The 24,221-nt window shown below is 41.7% G+C and overlaps 1 protein-coding gene across 2 annotated transcripts in view; it reads left to right on the top strand.

Annotated features, from left to right (window-relative positions):
* The window catches only part of edil3a (EGF-like repeats and discoidin I-like domains 3a), a 140,184-nt gene that overhangs the window by 4,917 nt on the left and 111,046 nt on the right, over positions 1-24,221 (top strand). The window contains exon 2 of one of the 2 annotated variants that reach the window (XM_076270749.1): positions 19,615-19,689. In XM_076270749.1, coding sequence (XP_076126864.1) covers positions 19,615-19,689 — 75 coding nt within the window. Of the gene's footprint in view, positions 1-19,614; positions 19,744-24,221 lie in introns of both variants that reach the window. The other variant, XM_076270747.1, reaches the window with a different exon arrangement.

The following is a 24,221-nucleotide window of genomic DNA, read 5'->3' as shown; positions in this document are numbered from 1 at the left end:
AGCCTGTTTGTGTTGCTTCTCTGTCAGTTTCCCGGTGTCAAACATGGCACTGGTTCAAGTGTTTTCTGTGCACATATTTATGCTGCGTAGATTATGCACAAAATGGATCTTTTGACAAAGACAAATCAATGGTCCATCAGCCATCTTCAATAATCCTTTTGAAGTTATTAAAATTGCAGTAAACACGTTCAGTTCAACTAAACTGTTTTTTTATTTGCTAGATTCTATACTAGTAACCTCCATGACAAATGTTGATGTTCAGAGCTGTAGACAGAACTTGTCAGAATGTGAATTTGCTGTGGAGAATGTGAAATAGGCAAAATACTCAATCCCTGTCCAGTCCTTCAGTGAGGTTCTATCACCCAGGCTAGATGTACAGTAGATCTCTCTCTCTCTCTCTCTCTTTCTCTCTCTCTCTCTCTCTCTCTTTCTCCTTTTTCTAAAACCGTGTGTACACAGGTGCCTACTAAAGGATGTTCTAGTATAGCTATTTCTAAGGCACACTCTGTAGAAGTCTGGCTAAGGGCTGTGATCCTCATAGTAGACAGAGCGGGTGCAGTTGCAACATACGTGAGTAGACGGTGGAGAGTCTTTAAGCGTGACCTCTCCTAAAGGCGTTGAAGCATCCGATGGGTTCACAGCCGGTTAGACTCACACAGGGTGAGTGTTTGTAAGTTGATATAGCAAGCACCAGCACTCCCACATATGTCTTCTAAGGTAAGAGTCATCTGAGGCAAAATAACTCCCTGTCAGTACATAGGAGTTCACCAGAGGAGAGCATTGGCAAATCCATTGTTTCTTTTTTCTTTTCTTTTTTTGTCTTCTTCTCCCCTCCTCTTTTCTTTTTGTTTTCCATATCACATGGTTCCTCTGAGCTTCAAGGGGATCTTTGTTCTGTATTGTGAATTGTCTGTGCTCTTGGAGACTCTTCTGCCTTGTTTAAGCAATGAAAAAATACATCCGAAAAAAAGCATTCCCTGTAGAGTCACGGTTCACTTAGCGGTTACTCTCAATAAATAAACTTCTCAATGTTTCTCAGGACATTGATCTGGAAACATGACAGTCTGAAAACTATATATCCATATAAAGGGCTTTCCAAAAGTGGTAGATTTGCTGCACAGGGTCACAGTGCATGCCTCCCCCCCATCCCCCTGTCCCCCGGAAAAGCACATCTACAGGGAGACACTCAAGGTCATCTTGGGTAGATTAGGTTGCTATGTGACTTAATCCCAAGTAATTTATCTAAAACACTGTCAAGCTTGATTGTAACCTCCCAAACAGTAGCCTAACGTACCACTAAGGCTACTCATTACTGCGTTTAAAATATTGGTCATTATCACTTTTCATAGCTTACATTTGGTGCTAGCATGTTGTGGATATGTTTACCTGCTTGTATACACAACCTCCCTAGTAAGTTTTTGTAACTTCTCAGACTGGCAATCAGCTATGATTTTGCTGGTGGTTTCTCTGCTTAATTCTTACCCTTTCTCTGGTGAGATTTCATTTTGCCATTTATATTGGAATACAATGATCCTATTTGTAAATGGATGAACCAAGACAGTCATTGTGGATAGGACCCTTTTGGCATACCGTGCATCCTCCAACACTGCCATCTACTGCCATATGGCAGCTCTAAGAGAATGGAATGCTTGGTTTAAAATGCAACCTTGGTTCCATGACTGGTGGACTGCCAAATTGTGTGGTCACTTGGATTGGCACGAGGGGCTTCAGCGGATGAAAGGATATGCCCAGCAGCCTGTAGAAACTGCCTCACATCATTGTTTAGGGCAATGCCACCTGATGCCAATTACTGCCACGTGGCACTTTTCCATTAGTCATACAAGGAGGGTTACATTTGTGGCCAGCCATTATTCTTTGCCCACAGTTTTTGTACAGTCGTCTTCCATTACTTTCATTCATTTTGTTATTCAGTGTTTCCATCCGTCTCTCAGCTTGGCTAAAAGAGGGGGCACTTCTCTGGGTGATGAACCTGGGTATTTTGAGGAACAGATGGCGCAGGAAGTAGAAACAAGGCCAGTCCAAGGCCAGTGTGCATTCATTCAGAACCTCTAAAAAGTGTTGGACCCCTACCATATTTTTCACTCATTTTATTTTTAAGTACAGTTACCAAACCACATGGGAGAGGATAACTAAAAAGAGATCACTTAAAAAGCCCATATTCATTCTTAAAAAATGTCATAATTTTCAAATAATAAGAATAGCCTCACATTCTTGTTTCTATGGACCCTTTCAACAAGGTAAACAAAAACAATGCTTGAACATTCTATTTGGGCCCCAATCTACTTCCTCTGCATTAAGAGAACATATGGAATGTTAAAAAGGAAGTCTTGTGGGGCCAACTATGATGCTGATAATGAAAATTCCATGAAAGGGTCTATTGCATTATATTACTCAGCCTTGTCCTGCAGTTGATTAAACCCTCAGGGTCATTAAAGATCAGTAAGAAACTTTGTGGCATACAATGGTCTACTTTCATTATCTGCAGTATTTGTGCAGGAAATGCCCAATTTCAGGCTGAACTAAAATAATTTGGTGTTTTTAATGGGATCAAACTATGAAACGGATCATTTTCTGACACAAGAGATCCATGAGAGTGACTGATATTTGCCTAGATTTTGGGCAGAATAAATCCAAAGAAAACTGCAGTGTAGTATACATTATGTACTTTAACCTTGCCATGTGTTGGCTTATAGACTGTTCATAGCAAATGTTTCCAAACATAGTGGTCCAGCTCTATTTGATATTGATGATATTTTACCAATACCCAGTTGTGTCCCTCTGGATATAGTCAACTTTTGTCAGTCTATTATAAAATTGCCATGAGATGGCATTATATGAATGAATGTGAATATAGATAGATAGATAGATAGATAGATAGATAGATAGATAGATACTGTATTGATCCCCAAGGGGAAATTCAAGAGAATATATTGTGGAGTTTAGAAATGCAAAGTCAACGTGGAAACAAATAGGTAAAGGAACCTTACAGGAGCAGTTTATGAAACTCGACTAGCATTGGACACTAAGAACCACGGCACATAGTTAATGACTGGAAAAACTGTACAGCAACATCTTCCAATGCCATTTCAGAGAGGACAAATGGAATGTAGTATGACAGTGGAAATTATTGATGGAAGTCAGTGACGGTGAATTGCGCTTGTGACAGTGGCACTCTGGCGCTCTCCTAACCGGAGAATCTTGCAATTATAATGGTGAAGTCAGTGGGCAATTTGCATGAAAAGATTTGCTTTGTTGCCCGTCTCCCGTCAGCATGCAGCCCCAGAGCAATAACAAGCTTCAAAGGAAGACGTTTTTTCCAGTATTTTGGTAACTGCTGTGAGGGCCTGGAGGTACCCACTGAAATTAGATGCAATGAAATATAAACTGCTTGTTTGTCTGTATGTATGTGCATATTGTATTCATTGTACTTGTTTATTTCTCATCTCATTCTCATCAAGCGACTGTATACATTTTTATTTCTTTTTTTTTTACACAAACCCTCGGCCTGTGCTGCTGAAGCAATGATATATTGGTTGTAATGACTACAAATGCACTCTTTACATACAGTATGTTGGTTACCAGATTGAAAATAAACAACACTGCTGCTCAGTTCTTTTACTCTAACTTTAAATTTGAATCTTTGTATTTGTTTGTGTAGAGCTCTGAGCATGTGTATACAGTATGTGTGTGTGTGTGTTTGTGTGTTTGTGTATGTGTGTGTGTGTGTGTGTGTGTGTGTGTGTGTGTGTGTGTATGTGTGTATGTGTTTGTGTGTGTGTGTGTGTATGTATGTGTGTATGTGTGTGTGTGGGGTAGAGAGTAGAGAGAGAGAGAGACATGGATAGGAAGGGAGAGCGAGCAAGCGAGCGGCCTTCCTCTAAAAGACATTTTGGGATGGATTTTGCGATTTCTTCCACACTGCTGCTCCCCTCCGCTTCCTCCTTCCATATCCTCCCCTCTCACGGCCGGTTCTCCCAGCGTGATGTTGTTAGCGGCGTTAAGTGCATTAGGCACAGACAATATCCCAGGATTTGTCTCCATGTTTTATCCCGCTCACTGCCTCATCAGCACTCACTTAATTCACAGCATTCTCCATGCTCTGTTAATTTTCAGTTAATTTGATGGGACATGTGTGTGTGTGTGTGCATTTGTATATATCTCTGTGTGTGTGTGTGTGTGTGTGTGTGTATGTGTGTGTGTGTGTGTGTGTGTGTGTGTGTGTGTGTGTGTGTGTGTGTGTAGGTGTGCGCGCGTGTGTGTGTGTGTGTGTTTGTGTTGTGTACATTATTGTGTCGATATTTCGGTTTCTGTGTGTGTGTGTGTGAGTATGTGTGTTTGTGTTTGTGTGAGCTGTGTGTATGTGTGGTATGCTGTGTTGTGTGTGTTTGAGGGCAATATGGCAAACACATATCACACTTCTTTTTTTTCATGTTTGTTTTAAAAACATATATTTAGCAATATGCTTCATCCAGTTCCCTCATTTTCTGTGTGGTAAGTATTTGCAGTATTGCAACATTTATGGATAAGTCATATAGTGTTATAGCCAGTTGCACTCATAGACTGTGTGATGTATGATCATTTTGGTTTTGATACTGATGGGTGTAGGCTATAGGTGAGTGCCCTTGTCCTTGTTGATTTTGTCTTACTGAATGCCATAGGCCGCGAGTTTATAAGCAGTCCATCATCCACTGCCTACAGACATTAGGCTATGTGTCTTAAAAAAATAACTTGTTTGAACCTGCTTTCAAGTTCGAATGACACACAGTGTTGTGAAGGAGGAGCTTTGTACCGACACCCTCCCTCAACTCTCGCAGGAAACAGACACTTCATAGCAATTTATATGCAGACACACTCAGGTAAAATCAGGTAAAAGCCAACTCCATTTTGACAACAGCTAAGTCAAAGTTAGTGAGCTAATTCATTAGGCATTGAGCTTGTTCGCTTGCCTGCACAGAGAGCAGCTGAGTATACCTGCCTTTATTGGTATTATAAATTGTGATGACAGATGGATTGAATTTGTTTATGTGAAACAGAACTTAGTGTGTGGATTGCACATGTGGAATGTGTTTCATAGATGATCTGCCATCTTGGATGAATAAACTGTACAACATGTATAGATTGCTTAATTAGGCTACTGATAGTTAGAAGTTGTAGGGCAATGGGACATGTAGGCAGCCAGCTGGCAATGCTCTATGCAGAATAAACCCTACTGTAGCACAAGACCAACAGTTCCTCTCTAAAAGCAGATCACAGAGACATTTTGATCATTTGTGATCTAATATTGTTATATCACACGCCCTTGTTGTGAGAATAGGTTTTAATGTTTGTATAAATTCTGTATGTTTTCATGTGTGTGTTTTGGTATGTCTGTGTGTGTGTGTGTGTGTGTGTGTGTGTGTGTGTGTGTGTGTGTGTGTGTGTGTGTGTGTGTGCGCATATGGTCATATTAGTTGGGGAAGAAGGTGTAGTATCAGCATGTACCTTATTGTATTCATCTCACCAAAGAGTAAGGAAGACAGAGAGTGTGAGAGATAAAGGAAGATGCAGAAAAAGATTTTGGTTTGTTGTTGTTGTTTTGGTATGTCTTTGGTTTGTGTTTTGGTATGTCTGTGTGTGTGTGTGTGTGTGTGTTTGTGTGTGTGTGTGTGTGTGTGGTGTGTGTGTGTTGGGGAGGGTGGGCGGGTGTGTGGGGTGTGTGGGTGTGTGTGTGAGTGTGTGTTCATGGAACGGATGCTGTGGGTGTACCCATTGTGAGCGCCGAGTGCCAAACGCAGAAGTTTTGAGAGGTAACCCAGAAATGTCATCACATGAATAAAGAGCTGTTGAGAGCAGGAGCAACTTGTAAAAGTTCCCCACTGTTCTCAGAACAGCCAGCAGATGCACTGTCCCCCTTCCTCCCACTTACACAAACACTTGACAGCATGGGACAGTGCGAGCATCTGGGTTCAGTCAGCCACCGGTTTGTTGAAAGCGGTGGGGAACCTTAGCAGAAACGGTATAGCTTCCCCGAACTCCGCGGTAACAGCTGTGCAGAGAATGTCAGTGTGTATACAATATATGGGCATTTCCTTTCCAATCATCACACCCATCCAATCTGACCACCCTTTCTTCTGTGAATCATTATTATGATGTGTCTCACATGGAGAGGATACACACACGCACAGACACACAGACACCAGCCATGGTCATACTGTGTACACACATGCTGTGACACACACACACACACACACACACACACACACACACACACACAAACACACACACGCACACACACACACACACACACACATACATACACACACACACACACACACATACACACACACACAGTCATAGCATGTGTTTTAGTACTGTAGTACAGGTCATCTGAGGTAAGGGCACAAGTTGCGGTGTGTTCGAGGTGCAGTTTGTTGAGTGGGGTCCAGATGTTAAGCACTACCCTAGGGCCACTCTTTGGAGTTATAGAAACTGGAGCAGAACAGGAATGTGATACTATCACTGCCGTGCAGGGACACACCAAGCCCACACCCTTATAAAAGACAGGCCGAGAAAAAGGAAGCATGGCAGAATGAAAGAGAGAAGAAAATGAAAGAAATAGAAATAATCAAAGAATAAACAGAATAAAACGAAATTCGAAAATGAAGAATGACAGAGTTAAGGAAAACAAGACGACTTGGAAAGCGAGACAAAGAAGGAAAGAGAAGGGAAGACATGAGAAAGACAACAAATGAGAGACTGGGAGAAAGAAAGAGAATAGAAAATGACAGCTCTGGGGAAGCATGCATTAAAGAGCATTTACTGACAAAGTGGGGTTTGCTACCTCTTGCACCAGCTCCGAAGGATCAGAGAAAGACGCCAGCTCTAAAGGGATAGGGACCAGAGCTGCCTATGAAGTGATTTGCATTGAACAGCCCATGTGTTTGGGTGAGGTGCCGCTTTCCCACTGTGAAACATGTGCTGTTTTGTTTTTTTGACGTTTACTGTGAACATTTCTGTGGACCTCGTAGGAGGAAGAAAAAAAGGAATATTCTGATATCCTGGAATGTTTGGGCTGCTGCTGTTTTGCCAGTGCAGGTGTTGCAATATTAGAAGTGGCTGTAATCCAGAATGACTTCTCTCATGGCAGAAATAAAACAGGTTCTTATGGAAGGTGTAGGCTACATTTGATTTGTTAATGCTATCAATATGTATTATTGTATTGCTTTGGTTAGCTGAATATGTGATGGTTAAATTGTTGGAATTGTTGGCAATATTTACTTACATCATTATACGTAAATGTGTTTTCACCATGGATAAATGGTATTTATCACAGTTAGCCAAATGTATCCCTAGAGCGGTCTGCTATATGTAACATGATTTTCTAATTGGAAAGTACAGCATGTACAGTATAGAATGTTGTTCAGTGTAGTGTATGTTCTGTATATGTAACTAGTTTTAACCGTTGGTAAAGCTCAAGCAGTGCCCTGCCACCAGGTACCATTTTTTAGCAAGATTCCTTTGGGTCTTACATTGCAAGTTGTTATTCACATGTTTTGCATCCCCACACAGGTAAACACAGTGTGTACACAGTATGACCATGGATACATGATTAGATCAGTGTGAAGGTGAAGGAAGCAGCCCATCTATACCCAGCCCACGTGTATCGGAGAGGTTTACTCGTCCGTGACTGTGGACTTCTTTGGGTGATTTCAGCCTCAATGAATGTCCTCAACCTCTGCGCTTCTCCTCCATAATTGGATGAACAAACACTGCTGGAATGATTGCTATTGCCCGAAAGTGATTTACTGTCTGAGCCTGATCTGTTCTCTGCTGTAGAGACATTCACACAGACAGAGGCTCACAGAGAGAGAGAGAGAGAGAGAGAGAGAGAGAGGGAGGGAGAGAGAGAGAGAGAGAGAGAGAGACTGACTATGTCTTGCCCACTGATTTGTTGTTTTCTCACCTGTTACCTGATATTTCAGCAACATGCACTGTAGCTGTTGCACCAGACTTCCTTAGTACATTCCACTTTCTCTCAAGGTTGAAACTATAATTTCTGCACAAAACCATCTATGTCTCCATCTTCACTGTGACCAGAGTCAACAACAAGACTGTTTATTTGCCAGGTTCACCAGTCCCCTGTGGCAGGTGGTTCCAGTCGTGCCTTGTAGAGAGCACAGAGCACACACTCTAGGTCAAATTCATCTCATAGGCTCTACCCTGGACAGAGTAGCACACATGTAGCCTTTGTGCATGCCTGTGTACCTAAAATAGTCATTACTCCCAAAATCAGTGCAAAACTGTGAAAAAGGAGGACTGAGTTAGCGTCCATGAAGTCAATCACTAGGACCTCTGACAAGGGACTGGGGCAAGTGTCCCAGTCCATCTCATCTGAATGCTCAACTCTACCTTCTCTCTGGCCATCTCTGCCATTGCCCACTATGCCAGTGAAGGATGAGTATAGTAGACTGTCAACCAGGCCATCCTTAAAAATATTTTTGTTTGCAGTAACAGCCAAAAAAAATAAAAAATGGGTCGGTAGGTAGGTCAATATTTTTTTTTTCAAGATTCAAAGTAAAAAAAAAAAGTACAATTTTGGTCATGGTGATTACGTAGGAATGAATTTACACAAATGTGCATATCATGACGTAACTGACTGGGTCTTCAACCTGTGCCTTCAGGCGCACCATTGCAAACCTCATTCTGATGCAGGTTATATAGACCAGCCTTTCTCAAACTTCTTTGACCTGAGGCCAGGTCATGGCAGACTTTGGGGTCATAGGGCTCATCTACATGTACCCAGAAAGAAGGCTACAATAGCTCTTGGCCACGTTATATTGAAATTTGACTATACAATACTCAATGCTATACAGTGTATTATACAGTCTCTGCTCTGTTTCTAAGGAAGTTCCAAAAAACAACGTCGTTCTATTAAGTTTCGTTAAATAAATAAATAGCCTTCCAACAGGTTGAAGCGGAGCTTTGATACCAACGTTATCGTTTAGTTTCAGTTTCTCTCGCGCATACGCGCATTGAATGAATGCTCATACCACCACTTAATTGTAGGGCTCCATGTTTAATGACATCGATAGCAGAAACGTTTGTTTTCTTTTTTCGTTGATCCGCGGTTTCTTGATCAACTGCGCAGCAAATTATCAGATGAAGCACCAGGCCTAATTTCACTCCACGACTCCGCGGACCAGCAGTCTCCATGTTGCGGACCCATATTTTGAGAAATGCTGAATAGACCACAACCAATTTCAATACTCCGACACGGTCACCGTTAGACTAGGGGGAGAAGGGATGAGAAAAGATCTGGCCACAGTTCTTCCAGAACTTCGTGCCAAGTAAAAGCGTTATCAGTTTGTGTGAATGAAACGAAGCGTAGGCCATAGTGTGACATGCGTAAAACCAATGGTGTAAAGACGACGTCACAGGTTTTTTTTTAAAGTGAGCCACGTTTGCATGTAGGCAATTTATATTCACAATACTTGGGCCTACTAAAAGAAATATTATTTTATTGCATTTGTATTGGTTGTTTAGAGTAAAAAAAACAATCGGTCGGTATTAACGCAAGTTTACAACCGGCAAGTCGGTCGGGCTAAAAGGGGAAAAAAATAAATATTTGGGTCGGTTCTAAATTGACAGGGTCGGTCGGGTTACGGCAAACGAAAATATTTTTAAGGATGGCCCCATCAACTGCCACAAATCCAGGATTCCACCAAGAACACTGAAGGAGTTTGCATGTTACATCAGCATTCCTTTCTGAGATATCATCATCCAGTCATTTATTGAAGGGGTTGTCCCTAAATAGTGGAAAGAAGCTATTATTGTCAGCAGTTAGCAGCACATTGGATCCTGACTGGCATTGCGACAAGTCTATCCCATGCAATTTGGTAGGCGACAGAATTGTTCCACAACACACTGTCTAGTCAGTTTGATGGACTTAGCACACAAGAGCTGTGATATACCAGGCTCAGTGTGCCCCTTTATTACAGCTGATTTTGTCCAAGGCCTTTGATGCTTCAGATCACACAACGGCAGTGCAGGGCCTCCTGAGCCTCCGAGTGAGGCCGGCCTTGACCCCATGGATCTGTAGGTTTATGACTGACCGCCGCCAGAAAGTGCGCTAGCAGGGACATTTTTTCTGACTGGGAATACTCCACATGCGGAGTTTCCCATTGTATTCCAAGAACTCTTTGACAGTGCCCTCGAGGACATAAGACACCACTAGTGCGTTGTGCCTAACAACGCCCCTTAGCTGTTGTAGAATCAGTGTAACCTACGGCCTCTCTGGGCTTATTGCTTACTGTAATTGACCTCTGGGTAGAGGGACATAAAATGAAACTCAGTCCAAAGACATGTGAAGTTGTGCATCTCACTCATGAGTCATTTATCTGCCTTGGGAACCCTCCTCATTGACCAGAAAATCAAGTCTGTGACACAGTGAAAGTCCTGGGGGCCTCCATCCATGGTAACAGTACATGGGTTAAGTGGACCATATGTTCACTGTAGTCAGTTTGGTCTCCATCTATACAGGCTGTGTGTGCCCGGTGCTAGAGTATGCATTGACTACAGAGCAGGAAAAAGGTTTGGAAAGCATGCAGAAACTGTGCTTGTAAAATCATACTTGGTGGTATAGATACTCAGTGTATTCAAGAGATTTTTGATCGCTCGGATTGTGCACATTAACAGAGAGATGCACTCAACTGTGTCTTGGCTTGGCCAAAAAGCTGCTGTACAGCTTCAGTGATTGTCTACCTATCCCTAGGGAAAGGATTACAGGTCGACCAACAAACTCAAACTAATTAATCATCCCAAAAGAGATACAGAAGGTCACCAAGCCTCTATATGTGCAGACTCCTAAATGATAGTAGATTGTTAAGTTTGTAAGATTATTTAGTAATAATGTGTTATTGTAAAAGCAAAAATAAATTAGCGTTTGTTATGACATATGTTGCCACATAGTCATTTAAAAAAAAAAAACATGGTGTTGAGAAGAAAATGTTGTGTGGAAATGAGAGAAAAGTGTGAAAATGATAGTAAAATACTGTCAATCATTGTCTTAACATGTAGTCACCTAGCAGTCATTTGAATAATGAGCTTTGTGAATATGTTTCGGTTTTGTTTCTATGGTGACATGGATGCGGGTATCCACAGGGCTGTGCAGTTGCAGAAAGTGCAATATGTTTATCCTTCAACTTGTTATCGAATTTCACAAATTTCAGATTTGACAGTGGCAGCTGCTTGTGAACTTGTGCTGTATTGGTTGTGTGTGTGTGTGTGTGTGTGTGTGTGTGTGTGTGTGTGTGTGTGTGTGTGTGTGTGTGTGTGTGTGTGTGTGTGTGTGCATGTGTGTGTGTGTGTGTGTGTGTGTGTGTGTGTGTGTGTGTGTGTGTGGTGTGAGAGAAAAAAAGAGGAGTGGGCGTAAACATGTTTATTTGCCCCCAAACAATCTTAAGCATACTTCTGCTTCTTGAGTTTAGTGAAATGTTTCGTCTAATGTTCAGCCCAAACAAACAGCAAAATGGAAATAGCAGCAGCTTGAATATATATTTTGTCGTATGGTGTACGTGTGTGGAAGTATTTTGCGAGCATAGAGCTAAATATAACCTCACCCCATGCTTCATCTTCACTACTATGCTCTTTGTTTTGTTTGTATTCCTGTAGGAGTCTGCTGTGGTTTTATACAATAAGGGTGTGCTATTGCTCTTGATGTTTGAAGAGCTGCCTTTGTGTGTTGATGTGTGTTGATGTGCTTGCAGTGAGCATTCTCAGTTCTCAGGCTGCTGTGAGGGCCTTGAGGACTTGGGCTGATCACACTCTCCGGCTCTAATTATGTCTTATCACTTCCTAATGAATTCCTGTACCTCCAGCCCCATCATCTTAGCATGCTATCCACAGTATAATCTCTCTCTCTATCTATATCTCTCTTTCTCTCTCTGTCTCTCTCTGTCTCTCCTCGTCTCTCTTTTTGCATGTATGGGTGTGTGTTTGTGTGTGTGTGTGTGTGTGTGTTTCTCTCTCTCTCTCTCTCTCTCTCTCTGTGTGTGTGTGTGTGTGTGTGTGTGTGTGTGTGTGTGTGTGTGTGAAACATATGCATATGGCATTTTTTGCATAACATAAACATGTGTTTTACAGTTTTTATAAGGTTAGTGAATGCTTTATGAAGAATACAACACATTTGGCATTTGGCAATGTTAATTATTAGGACAGCTACAACAAAATTATTTCTTCACTTCAGATATGAAATGAAAACGGAAGAAACATTCTAAATTAAAGTTTATACCAGATAATATCAAGTTGTATAACTATATGTTTATAGTGTCATGAACGGTAGCTACACTAACATCCCAAATGTGCCATATTTCACAAGAAGTTAGGCTACACTGTGTGAACTGACACACATAGTGAATGCCATTAGTGGTGTATTTAAGTATTTTATAGAGGTGCACAAACAGCAGAACACATTTCAGTGAGAGATATTTGCAGCACATTTCTCTGTGTATTTTTGTGTGTGCATATGAACCACCTGTGTTATCACTACGCCATGCTGAACAGGTCTACATCATCACAATGTATTCTCAGTTTCATCATGGTGCAAAAGGTCACTCAACACCTATTTGTTTTTGCACCATTTGCTGGTCCTAACTGTGAGCTAGTGTGGAGCTGAGTGGGAGGAAGTCGATAAAAGAAACTGACAGAAATCTTTTTGATATTGGCAACGGAGATGCTGGCCAGAGCCAATAATAGGGAGTGGATGTGTATGCCCACGATGGATCTGTAACAAACAAGTCTTTGAACTAAACAAATAGGGGATGGTGTTGTGTGTGTGTGTGTGTGTGTGTGTGTGTGTGTGTGTGTGTGTGTGTGGTGTGTGTGTGTGTGTGTGTCTCTGAGAATTCACTAGCATAGGCATATATGCACCTTATGAAACCGGGAAGACACACACACACAGACCAGCTCAGAATATTTGACTGTGAATGTATAAGTTATGTGTGGTAAGATGAGCAATGAATAATTCATCCTCTCGACATCCCTTCTCTTCCGCGTCAGACTTCCATCTTCTGACCTAATTCCTTAACCTAGGAACGGAACGCTGGCTCTGTCAGCTTTTATGTTGTTTCACCTGTGTTCCTCGGAGTGCGACTCCAGTAATTTACGAGGACTTTGATGCCTCAGCTTTTGTCTGGGCCTCTCTCTCTGTCAGGCCCGACCCCATTTTTGGAGGCACTACCCCCTCAATCACTCATTTACAAAGTGACACACAAATATCAGCGTGCAGAACAGGCTGGCCCATTAATGAGCGATGCTTCTGGGATGTCGGCGTGTCTCCTTAATAATTCATCCTCATTTTCGGTTCTTAAGAAGGGTTCTTGATAAAAGAGTTGGACACACTCTGACTGGCTCTGAATCAGCTCCCACCTCCACACACACACCCTCCCTACACAAAGACATGTATCAGAAGCAGAACTTGAAAAACAACTTCTCTTCAAAGTCAGTTAGACAAGATGAAGAGGCTACTATTCTCTACAATCTTAAAAACACACAGATGGGTTCTGGGTACTACTTGGTATGAAAAGGACAAGTGAGTCCAGTTGCATAACAACAGACATGTTTTATTTCTCCAAGTAAAGTATGATGACTATTTGTCTTTATTAGTGTCATCGACCAATGCTGAGGTATTGATTGGTTCAGGAAAACAAAACTGTGTGAATGTTTTATTGAACAACCACAGTAAACACTGTCACTGCTTGAACATAGTTAATTAATTAAATACAGTGTACAACTGAGTGTGTGTGTGTGTGTGTGTGTGTGTGTGTGTGTGTGTGTAGTACATTTTTTGTTCAATAGCAGTCAGATCGCGAAAGATAAAGGGCATTATATTCCATTCCTAAAGTGCACACATACTAATAAAACACACTTAACATAGATTAAAACCATATGCCTGCATTGTAAAGATGCATGGATTTAATAAAAGACAGGATATGGAGTTCCTTTGACTGTGAAAAAGTAAATAATAATTGTTCATTAAATGCTCTTCAAAATATTTTCAAATAGTCAACTGGGACCCTCTGTCACCTTATGGGTTGGGTTTAGTTTATCAATCGCCAAGATTAAAGCACGGACACTTGATTTTTCCAGACCTGAGACACTCTATTCTCACAGTGTTTACAAATGCACACACACACACACACACACACACACACACACACACACACACACACACACACACACACACACACACACACACGCACACACACACACACACACACACACGCACACACACACCACTAAAAAGTCATTGTTTTTATCTCTCAAATCAAGTGTGCCTTATTTATAGTCGAGTGTAATTGTACTGTTCAAAAGGCTCTGTAGAATTACTTTTAAGTAGACTTGCTTTCAAATTGACATGCCATTGATATGGATTTAAGGGCCTACCTTCACCATTAGTCACTGTCAGCTCAAAATAGTTTCACTTACTGTGTCACACTACCAAGTCAAAATGGTGCATGCAGCTTTCTGATAACCTCATTTATAACTCTCCTCTTTTATGCCCGTAACCATATAACAGTCACCAAAGTACATGTATTCTTACAGGGGGTAGGCCAGCAATCTTTTTTAAAAGATCAACTCAGCATCCAAAGTGCATGTTGTCATTGAAATTGCACATCCAGTATTTGTCAGACTAAATTACTGATGATGCCAGGATGTACTGGTATTCCAAAAAAAAAAAAAAAAGAGTTTTGTCAGATTGTACTCTAATAATGTCAATCAGACCCACAGGGACTAAATGTATTTCACATGACAGGGCAAGGTACAAAGCCAAAGGTATGGGAAGGGCCAGGAAAACCACATCATGAAGTCTTCACAAATCACATTATTCATGTTTGGTCCAATTATTTATTAATTTCTGATTGGACCAGAGGCATTCTATTAGACATTAGTCAAATCTCAGGAGATCCCCACTCACATTACAGTAGTAATTACAGCTAGTAATTACTCTGCATTTTGCATTGAACTGTCCAACAAAAACGTTCCATTCATTCAAAGAGAGAGAGCAGTGATTTCATAAGGTCACATTTGAGTAAGAAGTTTTAGTAAATAATGAGTAGGTGAATGTTCTGTCCACTCTGGCTTATGCCATATTGCTTAACTAATAATCTAGATACCTAGTAAAACTTAGAATTTTGGCTTTTTGTGTGGGAGCATCTATTGGGTTGTCTGCTATTCAGCACATAACTATGTTCTTCACTGCTATCAAAACATTGTACTCTGAAGAATTATAGGCCAAAATAGTTTCTGCTTTGGTACCACAACTCCCCTTGCTCTCTCTCCATTGCAATAATCATAGAGGAATCCCCATCTCTGTTACAGTTTCCAGACACACTGCAAATTAGCCAACCGATCTCTTTTTCCATGTTGTGGTCATAAATGACCTCACTTAACTGACACTTAGCTTTTCTCTTTTATCTATTTAACATTCCTTTAACGTCTCTACTAACACTCCATGGCTGAATTCTTGCACTTCTGCACGCTAAACTTTTGCTCCCTTGGCATCCAACCATTTACGTGGTTTCTAGTATCTTACAGAAGGGTAGCAGAGCTCACCGTCTTTGCAACAGGGGGCTATCTTGTGTCTGCGGATCTCAATCAACTGACTCTTGTGACTGGTCAGCTAATAGTGTGCAAACACAGAGCTGGTGTGCCCCTTTCGATCAACTGTCTTTCTCAGGCACCTTTCAGTGAGGTCTCCTGTTTAAACGATTAAGCTCACTTGATGTGTCCATAGTCCGTCTGATTAGACCCTATTCATATCCATGCCCCAACTTAATGTCCAAAGCTTTTTTTGTAAAGGGAGAAAAGACAGGTTTAGATGAATCATCTAATTTTGCTCTCCGAGACATGTAAAGGGAATTATGTTGTTAAATTACATTATGTCTGTTTCTGTTACACACCCCTGACTAAAAGCAAAAGAGCTTGATCAGCTGGAGACTTCGCTCACTGCCATGCACAACTGAAAGGCTGAGGAAGTCATTTGTTCCTAGGGCCATTGAACTGTTCAATGCCTCACTAAAGGGAAGAGGAGAGATAGACTTCTCTGCTTAGTCTGTCTGCCTCTCCACCCTCTCCATGTTTGAGTACTGACTGCCCACTACTGCTTTACTACTGTTTTACTACTGTTTTACTAATGTACACAGCCTAATGTTTTCACTACTGTTTTACTGCTACACTGTTTTTCATGCTATATTAGCACACATGATCAATGGCTGCGGTAAGGCTTCTGCTACAATACTGAATGAATGAATGGCTATAACCCTATTACCTCAACCTGTTCTTGCACTGAAATAGTTTTTTATTTTACCTTGTCTACATTATACTTTACTCTCCTATTTGTCCATATTATTTATGCTGGTCTCTAGACCTTACTCTTGCACTGTTGCACTGTTGGACTAATGTTGGACTACTTTTTGCACCTTCACCATGACACTCACTCTCTTGAGCACCTTGCCATTCACACATAACTAAAGGACTATGGTTGGACTACTTTTTGCACCTTCACCATGACACTCACTCCCTTGAGCACCTTACCAGTCCCGGCCCTGTCACTACAAGCGTCTTATGCTTGATCACCCTCAAGCACATTGGACTTTCTTAATTTAATTTATATAGTGTATTTAGTATTTAGTATTTAGTTTTGTTAGTTTTCTTATCTTTCTTATCTTCTACTGTCTTTATTGTACAGTGGAGTTTAGTTATATGTTTATACTTATACTTATGTTTACCATTTCTGCTGTAAGTGCATTATGTGTGTGATGTCTGTATGCTACTGAGACCCTTGAATTTCCCCTTGGGGATCAATAAAGTATCTATCTATCATCTATCTATCTACTATAGACACACAGAGTATATCTAAGAATTAGGCCTACGTTTATAGTAATACAAGCATACAAGTCACAGAATCACTCAACAGTTCTAAGTGATTCAAATATGCTCACAAAAGTAATGAGATCCCAACAGATTTAAAGATATCTGGGGGCAAAGGGGACTAATGAATGTAATGAATAATATTGTTTTCTAATATTTTGTTTTTGATATAGAAAGACTTAGAGGGACCTTTAAGGCAACACTATTATACCAGAGAGACAGCCAATCTGTTTTGTTCTCTTGCTAAGCTTTGTTCTGATACTCAAAAAGCATTATTAGTTCTTAAAAAGCCCCCTGCTTTCCTGCTAAAATAACTTAAATTGGCAAAAGGGTCCAATGCTAAAAGGGTTTAGAGTACACTCCTTAGCTAAGGAGTATCCAGATATCTTGTAGCTTTGCAAGGACTCCAGTCTCTAGTAAGCAAAATCTCTTATAGACACTCCAAAAAACGTAAGTGTGCTACTGTTTGTGCACTGGTTTTGCTGTAAATAATTATATTTGCATCAATATTAAAATGTTTGCATCATATTTTTATTTAAACCATTTGTGTGGCATCTATTATTCATACAGTGCTTGAATAAGTGAGCGCAAAGGCACAATTAGCATTGCTCTCCAGTAGCTGCAATAAGATGTAAAGTCTAAACATTAATTACCACTCTCTTTACATTCTCATTCCAGACATGGTTGTGCTTACCCTTTTGTCTTATTTACCCTCTGTGCTATTTGAGGCTCATGTGCTGTCTGAAGCTGGTTAGAAATAGCAGGATATCAGAGTGCTTTATCGCAGACCAAAACCCTTGAAAGGAGAAAAAATCCCATTGAGGCAACTTTCAATTCCCTCTTGGAAAGGGAATTTTTTGCATATGGTCTGTGTTTATGGCTGAGGTTAGGTGATCTCCGTATTAAATGAAATATACCTGGTACCACAGATGGATCAGTATTACTATTGGCTTGGCTTGCTGGCACTACAGTGGTCAGGATGAGCAAAGTCTGATTCATTGGAGTTGGCCCCTGCTCAAAGCACATGTACTGTAGAAGGTAGCCATTGGTCAACATTAACTTTTTGCCTCTTTTCCGTGGGAAAGTGCTGTTTCTGTTGGATCTTTACACAGTGATTGAATAAGGTCATCACTGTCTAGGACCATCCCATATTCTCTGTCCTCCACCTGTTACCAGCTGTCCTGCAGACGTACAGTCGCGATACTCCTGAGTTGGGGAGGGGGTGGATCAGGAAAAGGACAGTCCCCGAGGGGATTTCCCTACTTGCGCAGCTCCAGACGACTTTTAAGTCTTCAAAGGCCCAATTGCCATCTCCTGTCCTCAGGCTGACTCCACTCCCCTGTGCAAACCTTTCAGTGCTAAACGCTCAGTCTGCTCCCTGACATTGCTTCCTTTCATTGCAGTGCTCACTGCACACACTGTGTTCTTACCACCACCCACCTCCCCCACTCTCTCTCTCTCTTGGGCTTTTTCTCTTTCTTTTTTTTTCCTTTCTTTCTTTCTTTCTTTCTTTCTTTCTTTCTCTCTCATCCCCCTCTCTCTAACACACTCTCTTTATTGTATCTCTTCCTATCTATCTATCTGTGGGTCTGGCGTTCCTCCTCTGAGCTCTTCATCAGGGTGTTTTGGCTTGTTAAGCCATCTGCATCTGTCTTTCATGTTTGCCTCCAGTGCCAAGTGTCTCCGTGTGTTTTGTTATTTCGCGCCATCTTGCCCGGGGCTTCCAGGAGCGTATTCCCTGCAGCCATTATATCCAATTAGCAGGAGAAACGCTGCTATACCTCCCCGTCTCCCCTCCCTCCACCCTCCCAGCCCCCCCAACCCCAAACCGCCTTTCCACTAGCTATTCCCACCCTTCCTCTCAATAGGAAGGAAGGCAATTCCCTGCCCGCCTTTCTACCTCGTACGTTGACAAAAAAAACACTGCCAATGCACTCTGCATGCTTGGAAGGTTTATAGAGCATTGTTTCATCATTGCGTGTGCCAATTACACAGCTCCCAAGCAAATCGTCCTCATAAACCAGCTGTTGTCTCCAGGGCCCCTCGCCCCAGAGTCGCTCCTCTCCATTATCACCGACCAACTGCTGAGGCTCTTACTCGGCTCTGACCTGCTTTGATGATGACGTGTTACATTAGGGCAGAATAGCCTCAGACAGGTTACAGGCATGTTAGCCCACACGGGGGTCAGGTACTCTGCGTCGCTCTGTTGCTGGAGTGCCGGTGGCTGTGGTTTGCGCGAGGACCTTGGTGCATGCTGGAGCAAATCTGGCCCCATAAGATAAAGACCTCCTGGCGGCCCCCTTGGCCCCTTTGGTGGCTCTGCTCGGAGCCCCCAGGAGATAAAGATGGGGGCTTCTTCATCTCCCCTGCACGATCCTCGTCTGACACCACCTTCGTCCCTCTGCAGCCTGTTTTAGCTCTAGTGATGCTTTCAGGCATTCACGCAAAGAATTATGAAATATTGTGATATCTGTATGCTCCTGCCCTATGGTCAGCCTGAAATGTAAATAAAAAAAAATAAAACAAAATAAATTGTAGCTAACTAGAATGTTTCTGACCACCAAGAGTGACAAATAATTGCCAGATGGCTCGTTTTTTCAGAAATAACCTCTAATAACCACCTTTTTTTGTTGTTTGCTAGCTATTGTCTGATCTTCTCTCTGTTTGTTTATCCTGTCATTGCAGAGGAGACGTGCGAGCCCAACCCATGTGAGAATGGGGGCACCTGCCTCACAGCACTGAGCAACGAGGCGTACACATGTGAGTGTCGCACCGGCTTCACAGGGCCCAAGTGTGCTAGTAATATGGAGGTTGGTAAGTGACCCAGAGATCAACGGCAGATGTGTTTGGTGTTTGTTCGTGTTATTAGTGCTGTGACCTCAGCCGTCTATTAGGCAGCACCACCTGTACAGATGTGCTCATTTGTTTGTTTGTTTGTTTGTTAGTTTGTGTGTTTGTGTGTGCCTTCCTTGCTCATTTGTGCAGTAACGTGACAACTATCTGTCTCATGCCACCCAACAAACTATCAACATTGTAGTGTATGTTTGGGTGGGTGGGTGGGAGTTAGTTTCTTCTTTCTTTTGAAGAGGGAAAATGTGAAAGTGGTTTAACATGTGGCTGTCATCTTTAAAGAGGAACACATGCCCCACAAAAGTCCCTCGTAGGCTGTGTGGCAGCTTGAGTTTTACAAATATGTTACCCCCCCCCCCCTTTTTTTTTTTCCCCTGAGGTTGCATGCCAGTCTTAATCCTAATTTATGCTTTGGAATTACCTTCAGAGGTCTCAGAAAAACGTACTCCATACTTTCCACTCTGCTCTCTGTGTGTGTTGCCACCACTTCGTTTTCCTTTCATTCCTTCCCCCTCCCTCCATCTTGTTTAGCCAGTAATTCCCATCAGCCACCTGACATATGTTTTATTAACATACACACATTTTTTTTGTGAAGCTTATAAAATAATAAAACCACTGAGGCTGGTTTCTGACCTGACCACATGTTCACAATATGCTGCTACCGTGGCACTTAAAAGGGTATGGAAAGAACCGCTTCTTTATGATAGTTACATTCTTTTTTTAAAAGAAAAAAAAACTTTTATTCCTCTCCCGCCCCCATTGAGATTCTTCACAGATGTCGTGCTTCATGACACATTACAGTAAATCATCAGCCAGACTCACATAGGGCTGTTTTGTCATTTACTGATCATTTTACGTTGTGCACTGAAATGTTTCACAGACAGCAGTCATCACGGGGTCCTTGGTATTTGGCGTGAGCATCGAGTGCTGGTCTTTAAATGTGGGGTCTTTGAGATAGCAGGAAAGCACATCGCCTCGGCCTTGCTCGCTCGCTCACTCACTCGCCCCCTTGACTCTTCACAGGCTTAACTTGTCCGTCTCTATCATCGTGTACCAGTGCATGCTGCGCCGGGCACTCACGTGGGCGAGCTGGACAGACACATGTGGGCCAACAGGAAGAGAGAGAGAGAGAGAGAGAGAGAGAGAGAGAGAGAGAGAGGTCCCTTCTGCAACTAACTTCCATGGGCCGGAGTTTCAGTGCTAGATCTGATATACAACTTTACTCTGACAGAGAGAGAGAGAGAGAGAGAGAGAGAGACTTTTTGACATTGAATTGAACAAACATTGAATGGATCAAAAACACCTTAAAAAACTACAATGAGCCCCCCTCAACCCCCCCACCCCAGTCTACTCTGAGAGAGAGGGAGAGAGAGAGAGAGAGAGAGAGAGAGAGAGAGAGAGAGAGAGAGAGAGAGAGAGAGAGAGAGAGAGAGAGATTCATTGAAACCACAGTTTTTTTGCCCTTGGTCTCTTTATTGAGTGGAATTTAATTTTCTCAAATTTCTCTGTAGTCTTGATGAAACACCAGCCTGTTTGTTAATAATAAGCAATTGAGATTGTGGGTTTTTTGTTGCTGTAATTTTGCATTGTGTTTTATTTCCATCACAGTGTTTGTTCTTTGAATAGCCTTGGGGCAGTGGTAACCTAAAAGTGACAACTCTCTGGCACCTTATTTTTATTGTTTTAATAATTAAATAAACCTATTTAAACTAATATGCAATCCACTGTATGCTCTGCACACCTAAATGTGAGCCTCACCATCAGTGAAGTATTTTAACGTGTTTCTCCATAAATCATTACATCATACACTGATAAGGAATGTTATCTGGGTCACCGCCTGGTTGGAGTTGACCTTGTGGTTAGTGAGGGCTGAAAGAGGTTGCAGCATTCAATTGATGTTAATATAGTAAGGTGCCTATGTGAAATCCATTTGAATCTCAACTAGCTTTAATTTCAACAAATCCTTAAAGGTTCTCTAAGCGATGTTGGGTAACGTCACTTCTGTTAACGTTTAAACAAAACAGAGAGCTAGCTCGCTACTCCTTCCCCCTCCCTCCCGTGCAATTTAAACTCTCCTAAATGCGCATTTCTGGAACAGTTTGTTATGTTTTTATGGTCCAGGCTGGACCAAGTTGTTTTTGTTGCCATTTTTGGAGCCTGGCCTGTCCACAGAGACCGCATTTTTTTACAGTGTATTCAGGGCACAGGCAGCTAGCGGATGGTGAGGTGATGTTTGCTGTGTGTGACAAAAAAATGTTTTAGCTTAAAAACCGTGTGACATCGCTTAGAGCACCTTTAAGGATACAGGACAATTCATGACTAGGTCCATAGCCCATTTGAAATTATTCCAGCATATCTGGGAAAAAAGACAAACATCAAATATGTGAATTTCTGCCTGAGACAAAGTAAACCTCATTATGCAGTTTAACAGCTAATGCAGTTTACTTTGTCTGTTAAACTGCATTAGCTGTCCCCGCACCAAATTCGCCGAAACAGGAAATCTTCTGATTTCTATCCCATTTGGAGTAAAGCTGCTTCACCCTGCCAACTGCTGATTGTGAGCGAATGCTTCGGCTTTGAAATCATCCGAAGCGCGATGCACTGAGGAGAACTGTGCCATTGAGCTCCTTCCTGCTAACACGCACTTGGGTTGTTTTTCTGGCACAGCCGATGAAAGCAGCTGCACAAAGCATATCGATTGAAAGCAAAAGATGCTGATAGCCATAGATCCGGAGAATGATGGGGATCTTAAGTGCCTGTTCTTTGTATAAAGTCAAAAAAACTCTCACCACTTTGACTCGTCACCTTTTTAATTTCCCATATCTGCCTAATTGCAGCAATACAATACTGTTTTGAACAGCAATGCTTAATAACAATGTCAAGGGCAGGGTCTTCAAATTCAGATTACCCTCAGGCCACTTGGTAGGTGATCTTAAAAGGGGACCAGTGCAATAGGGAATGAGGGAAAATGTTCTATGATCTCAAAATGGTCTTTAATACCCATAGCTCATTTACCCCTTGTCGGTGCTTTAATCAAGTGCCAAAATGAATTGCAAATTCATTATTTTACTTCACAGTACAACAGTACTGTACTGTTGTATTGATGTGTACAGTAGGCCTACAGTGTGCATACATGTCATATTCTGCCTCTGTATTTGCTTTCAGACTGGCATTTCTAAACGTCAGAGCAGATGATTTTCTGGGCAGATGGTATTCACAACCTGCACAAGAACATTTACAGTCTTTCAAAAATAGCTTTAGTGATTGCTTAACTTAACTAGTTTCAATGCAGACAGAATATTCCTTTCTGGCTCTTTGGAAGTAGAACTTCTGCTGGAAGGAGAGGGCTCTCAAATGTTGGCATGCTTTTCTCTTACATCACCTTCAAGCCCTTTAGGCTCATCAACATGTTTGGTAGTGTAATGGTGCTTTAAATTAAGTCTTTAAAGATTTTCTCTTTGCAAATCAGACCAGTTGCAGTCCCATTAAACTCAATGAAGAGAAACTCCCATGTCCACTTTTCTTGAAAAAGCCATGTTCCTGGTCAAGCTCTCTATTTCTAAAGAGACGTGTTTGCTTACATTAAGTGACAGCAAACTACATTAAGGTGTTTGCAACAAATAGCTCGATTGGTTGCCTGGTAACAGCTTGATCCTTTGATTATTTGGGTTGGATGACCCAGCAGCGTTCCGTAATGATGCAATACTTTAGTCTGTGTAACTGTAGTCACAAAGCTAGCTGAATATTTTAAAGATAAAAATACATTAAAAAAAATAGTACAAAACTAAAACATGGGACGAATCACATTAAACATCTAGCAACAAAAGGGGCACATTAAACTTGTCTTTTGGTCTATAAAAAGGGTTCAGACCAGAGCAATGATAAACAAATTTCTCCACCTTTAGCCAAACTGGCATACCATTCTCACAACACTGAATTGTTTTGCATGACATAGCCAGGCCTACAGATAACTCAGGAGCATGCTGATGCCCCCAAGTGGATGAGATCTATTAATGTAAGCATACAGTCTAAACCAAAGTGCAAGTCGGTTTCTGGCAATACCCCCTAACAGTACGTCACATATTTCTTTTCTTTTCTTTTTTGTTATGTTGGAAGAGGTAGGGAAAAACACTTATCAGTCAGCCTTTTTCCTCAGCTGTTCTGAAGAAGAGGGTATTATTTTGTGGTAAGCAGCTTAAAGGACGTAATTCTTTTCTGACTGTCCTAATTCAAAACAGATGAGAGAGTGAGGGGGAGAGCAGGAAACCGTTTAAAGCCACACGTAAACATTGCAGCTCGTGGTTTGCGGGCAGCCTTCTCGGCCACTTATGTAGCGCAGACAAGGCTGCAAAATAGCCATGAATTTGTTCCAAATCAACACATTGGCATAATTTCACTACAGCTTGTGATCAAAGCTCACATTAGGTTCTACCTCTCTGTGT

This window comes from Alosa pseudoharengus, unplaced genomic scaffold (genome assembly GCF_046254945.1).
Source record: "Alosa pseudoharengus isolate Yale_2024_CS ecotype anadromous, Long Island Sound unplaced genomic scaffold, YU_APseudo_1.1 YU_APseudo_1.1_scf_6, whole genome shotgun sequence".
NCBI classification, from domain to species: Eukaryota; Metazoa; Chordata; class Actinopteri; order Clupeiformes; family Clupeidae; genus Alosa; species Alosa pseudoharengus.
The sequence above is the reverse complement of the archived record's forward strand: the minus strand, read 5'-3'. Positions and strand labels throughout refer to the sequence as shown.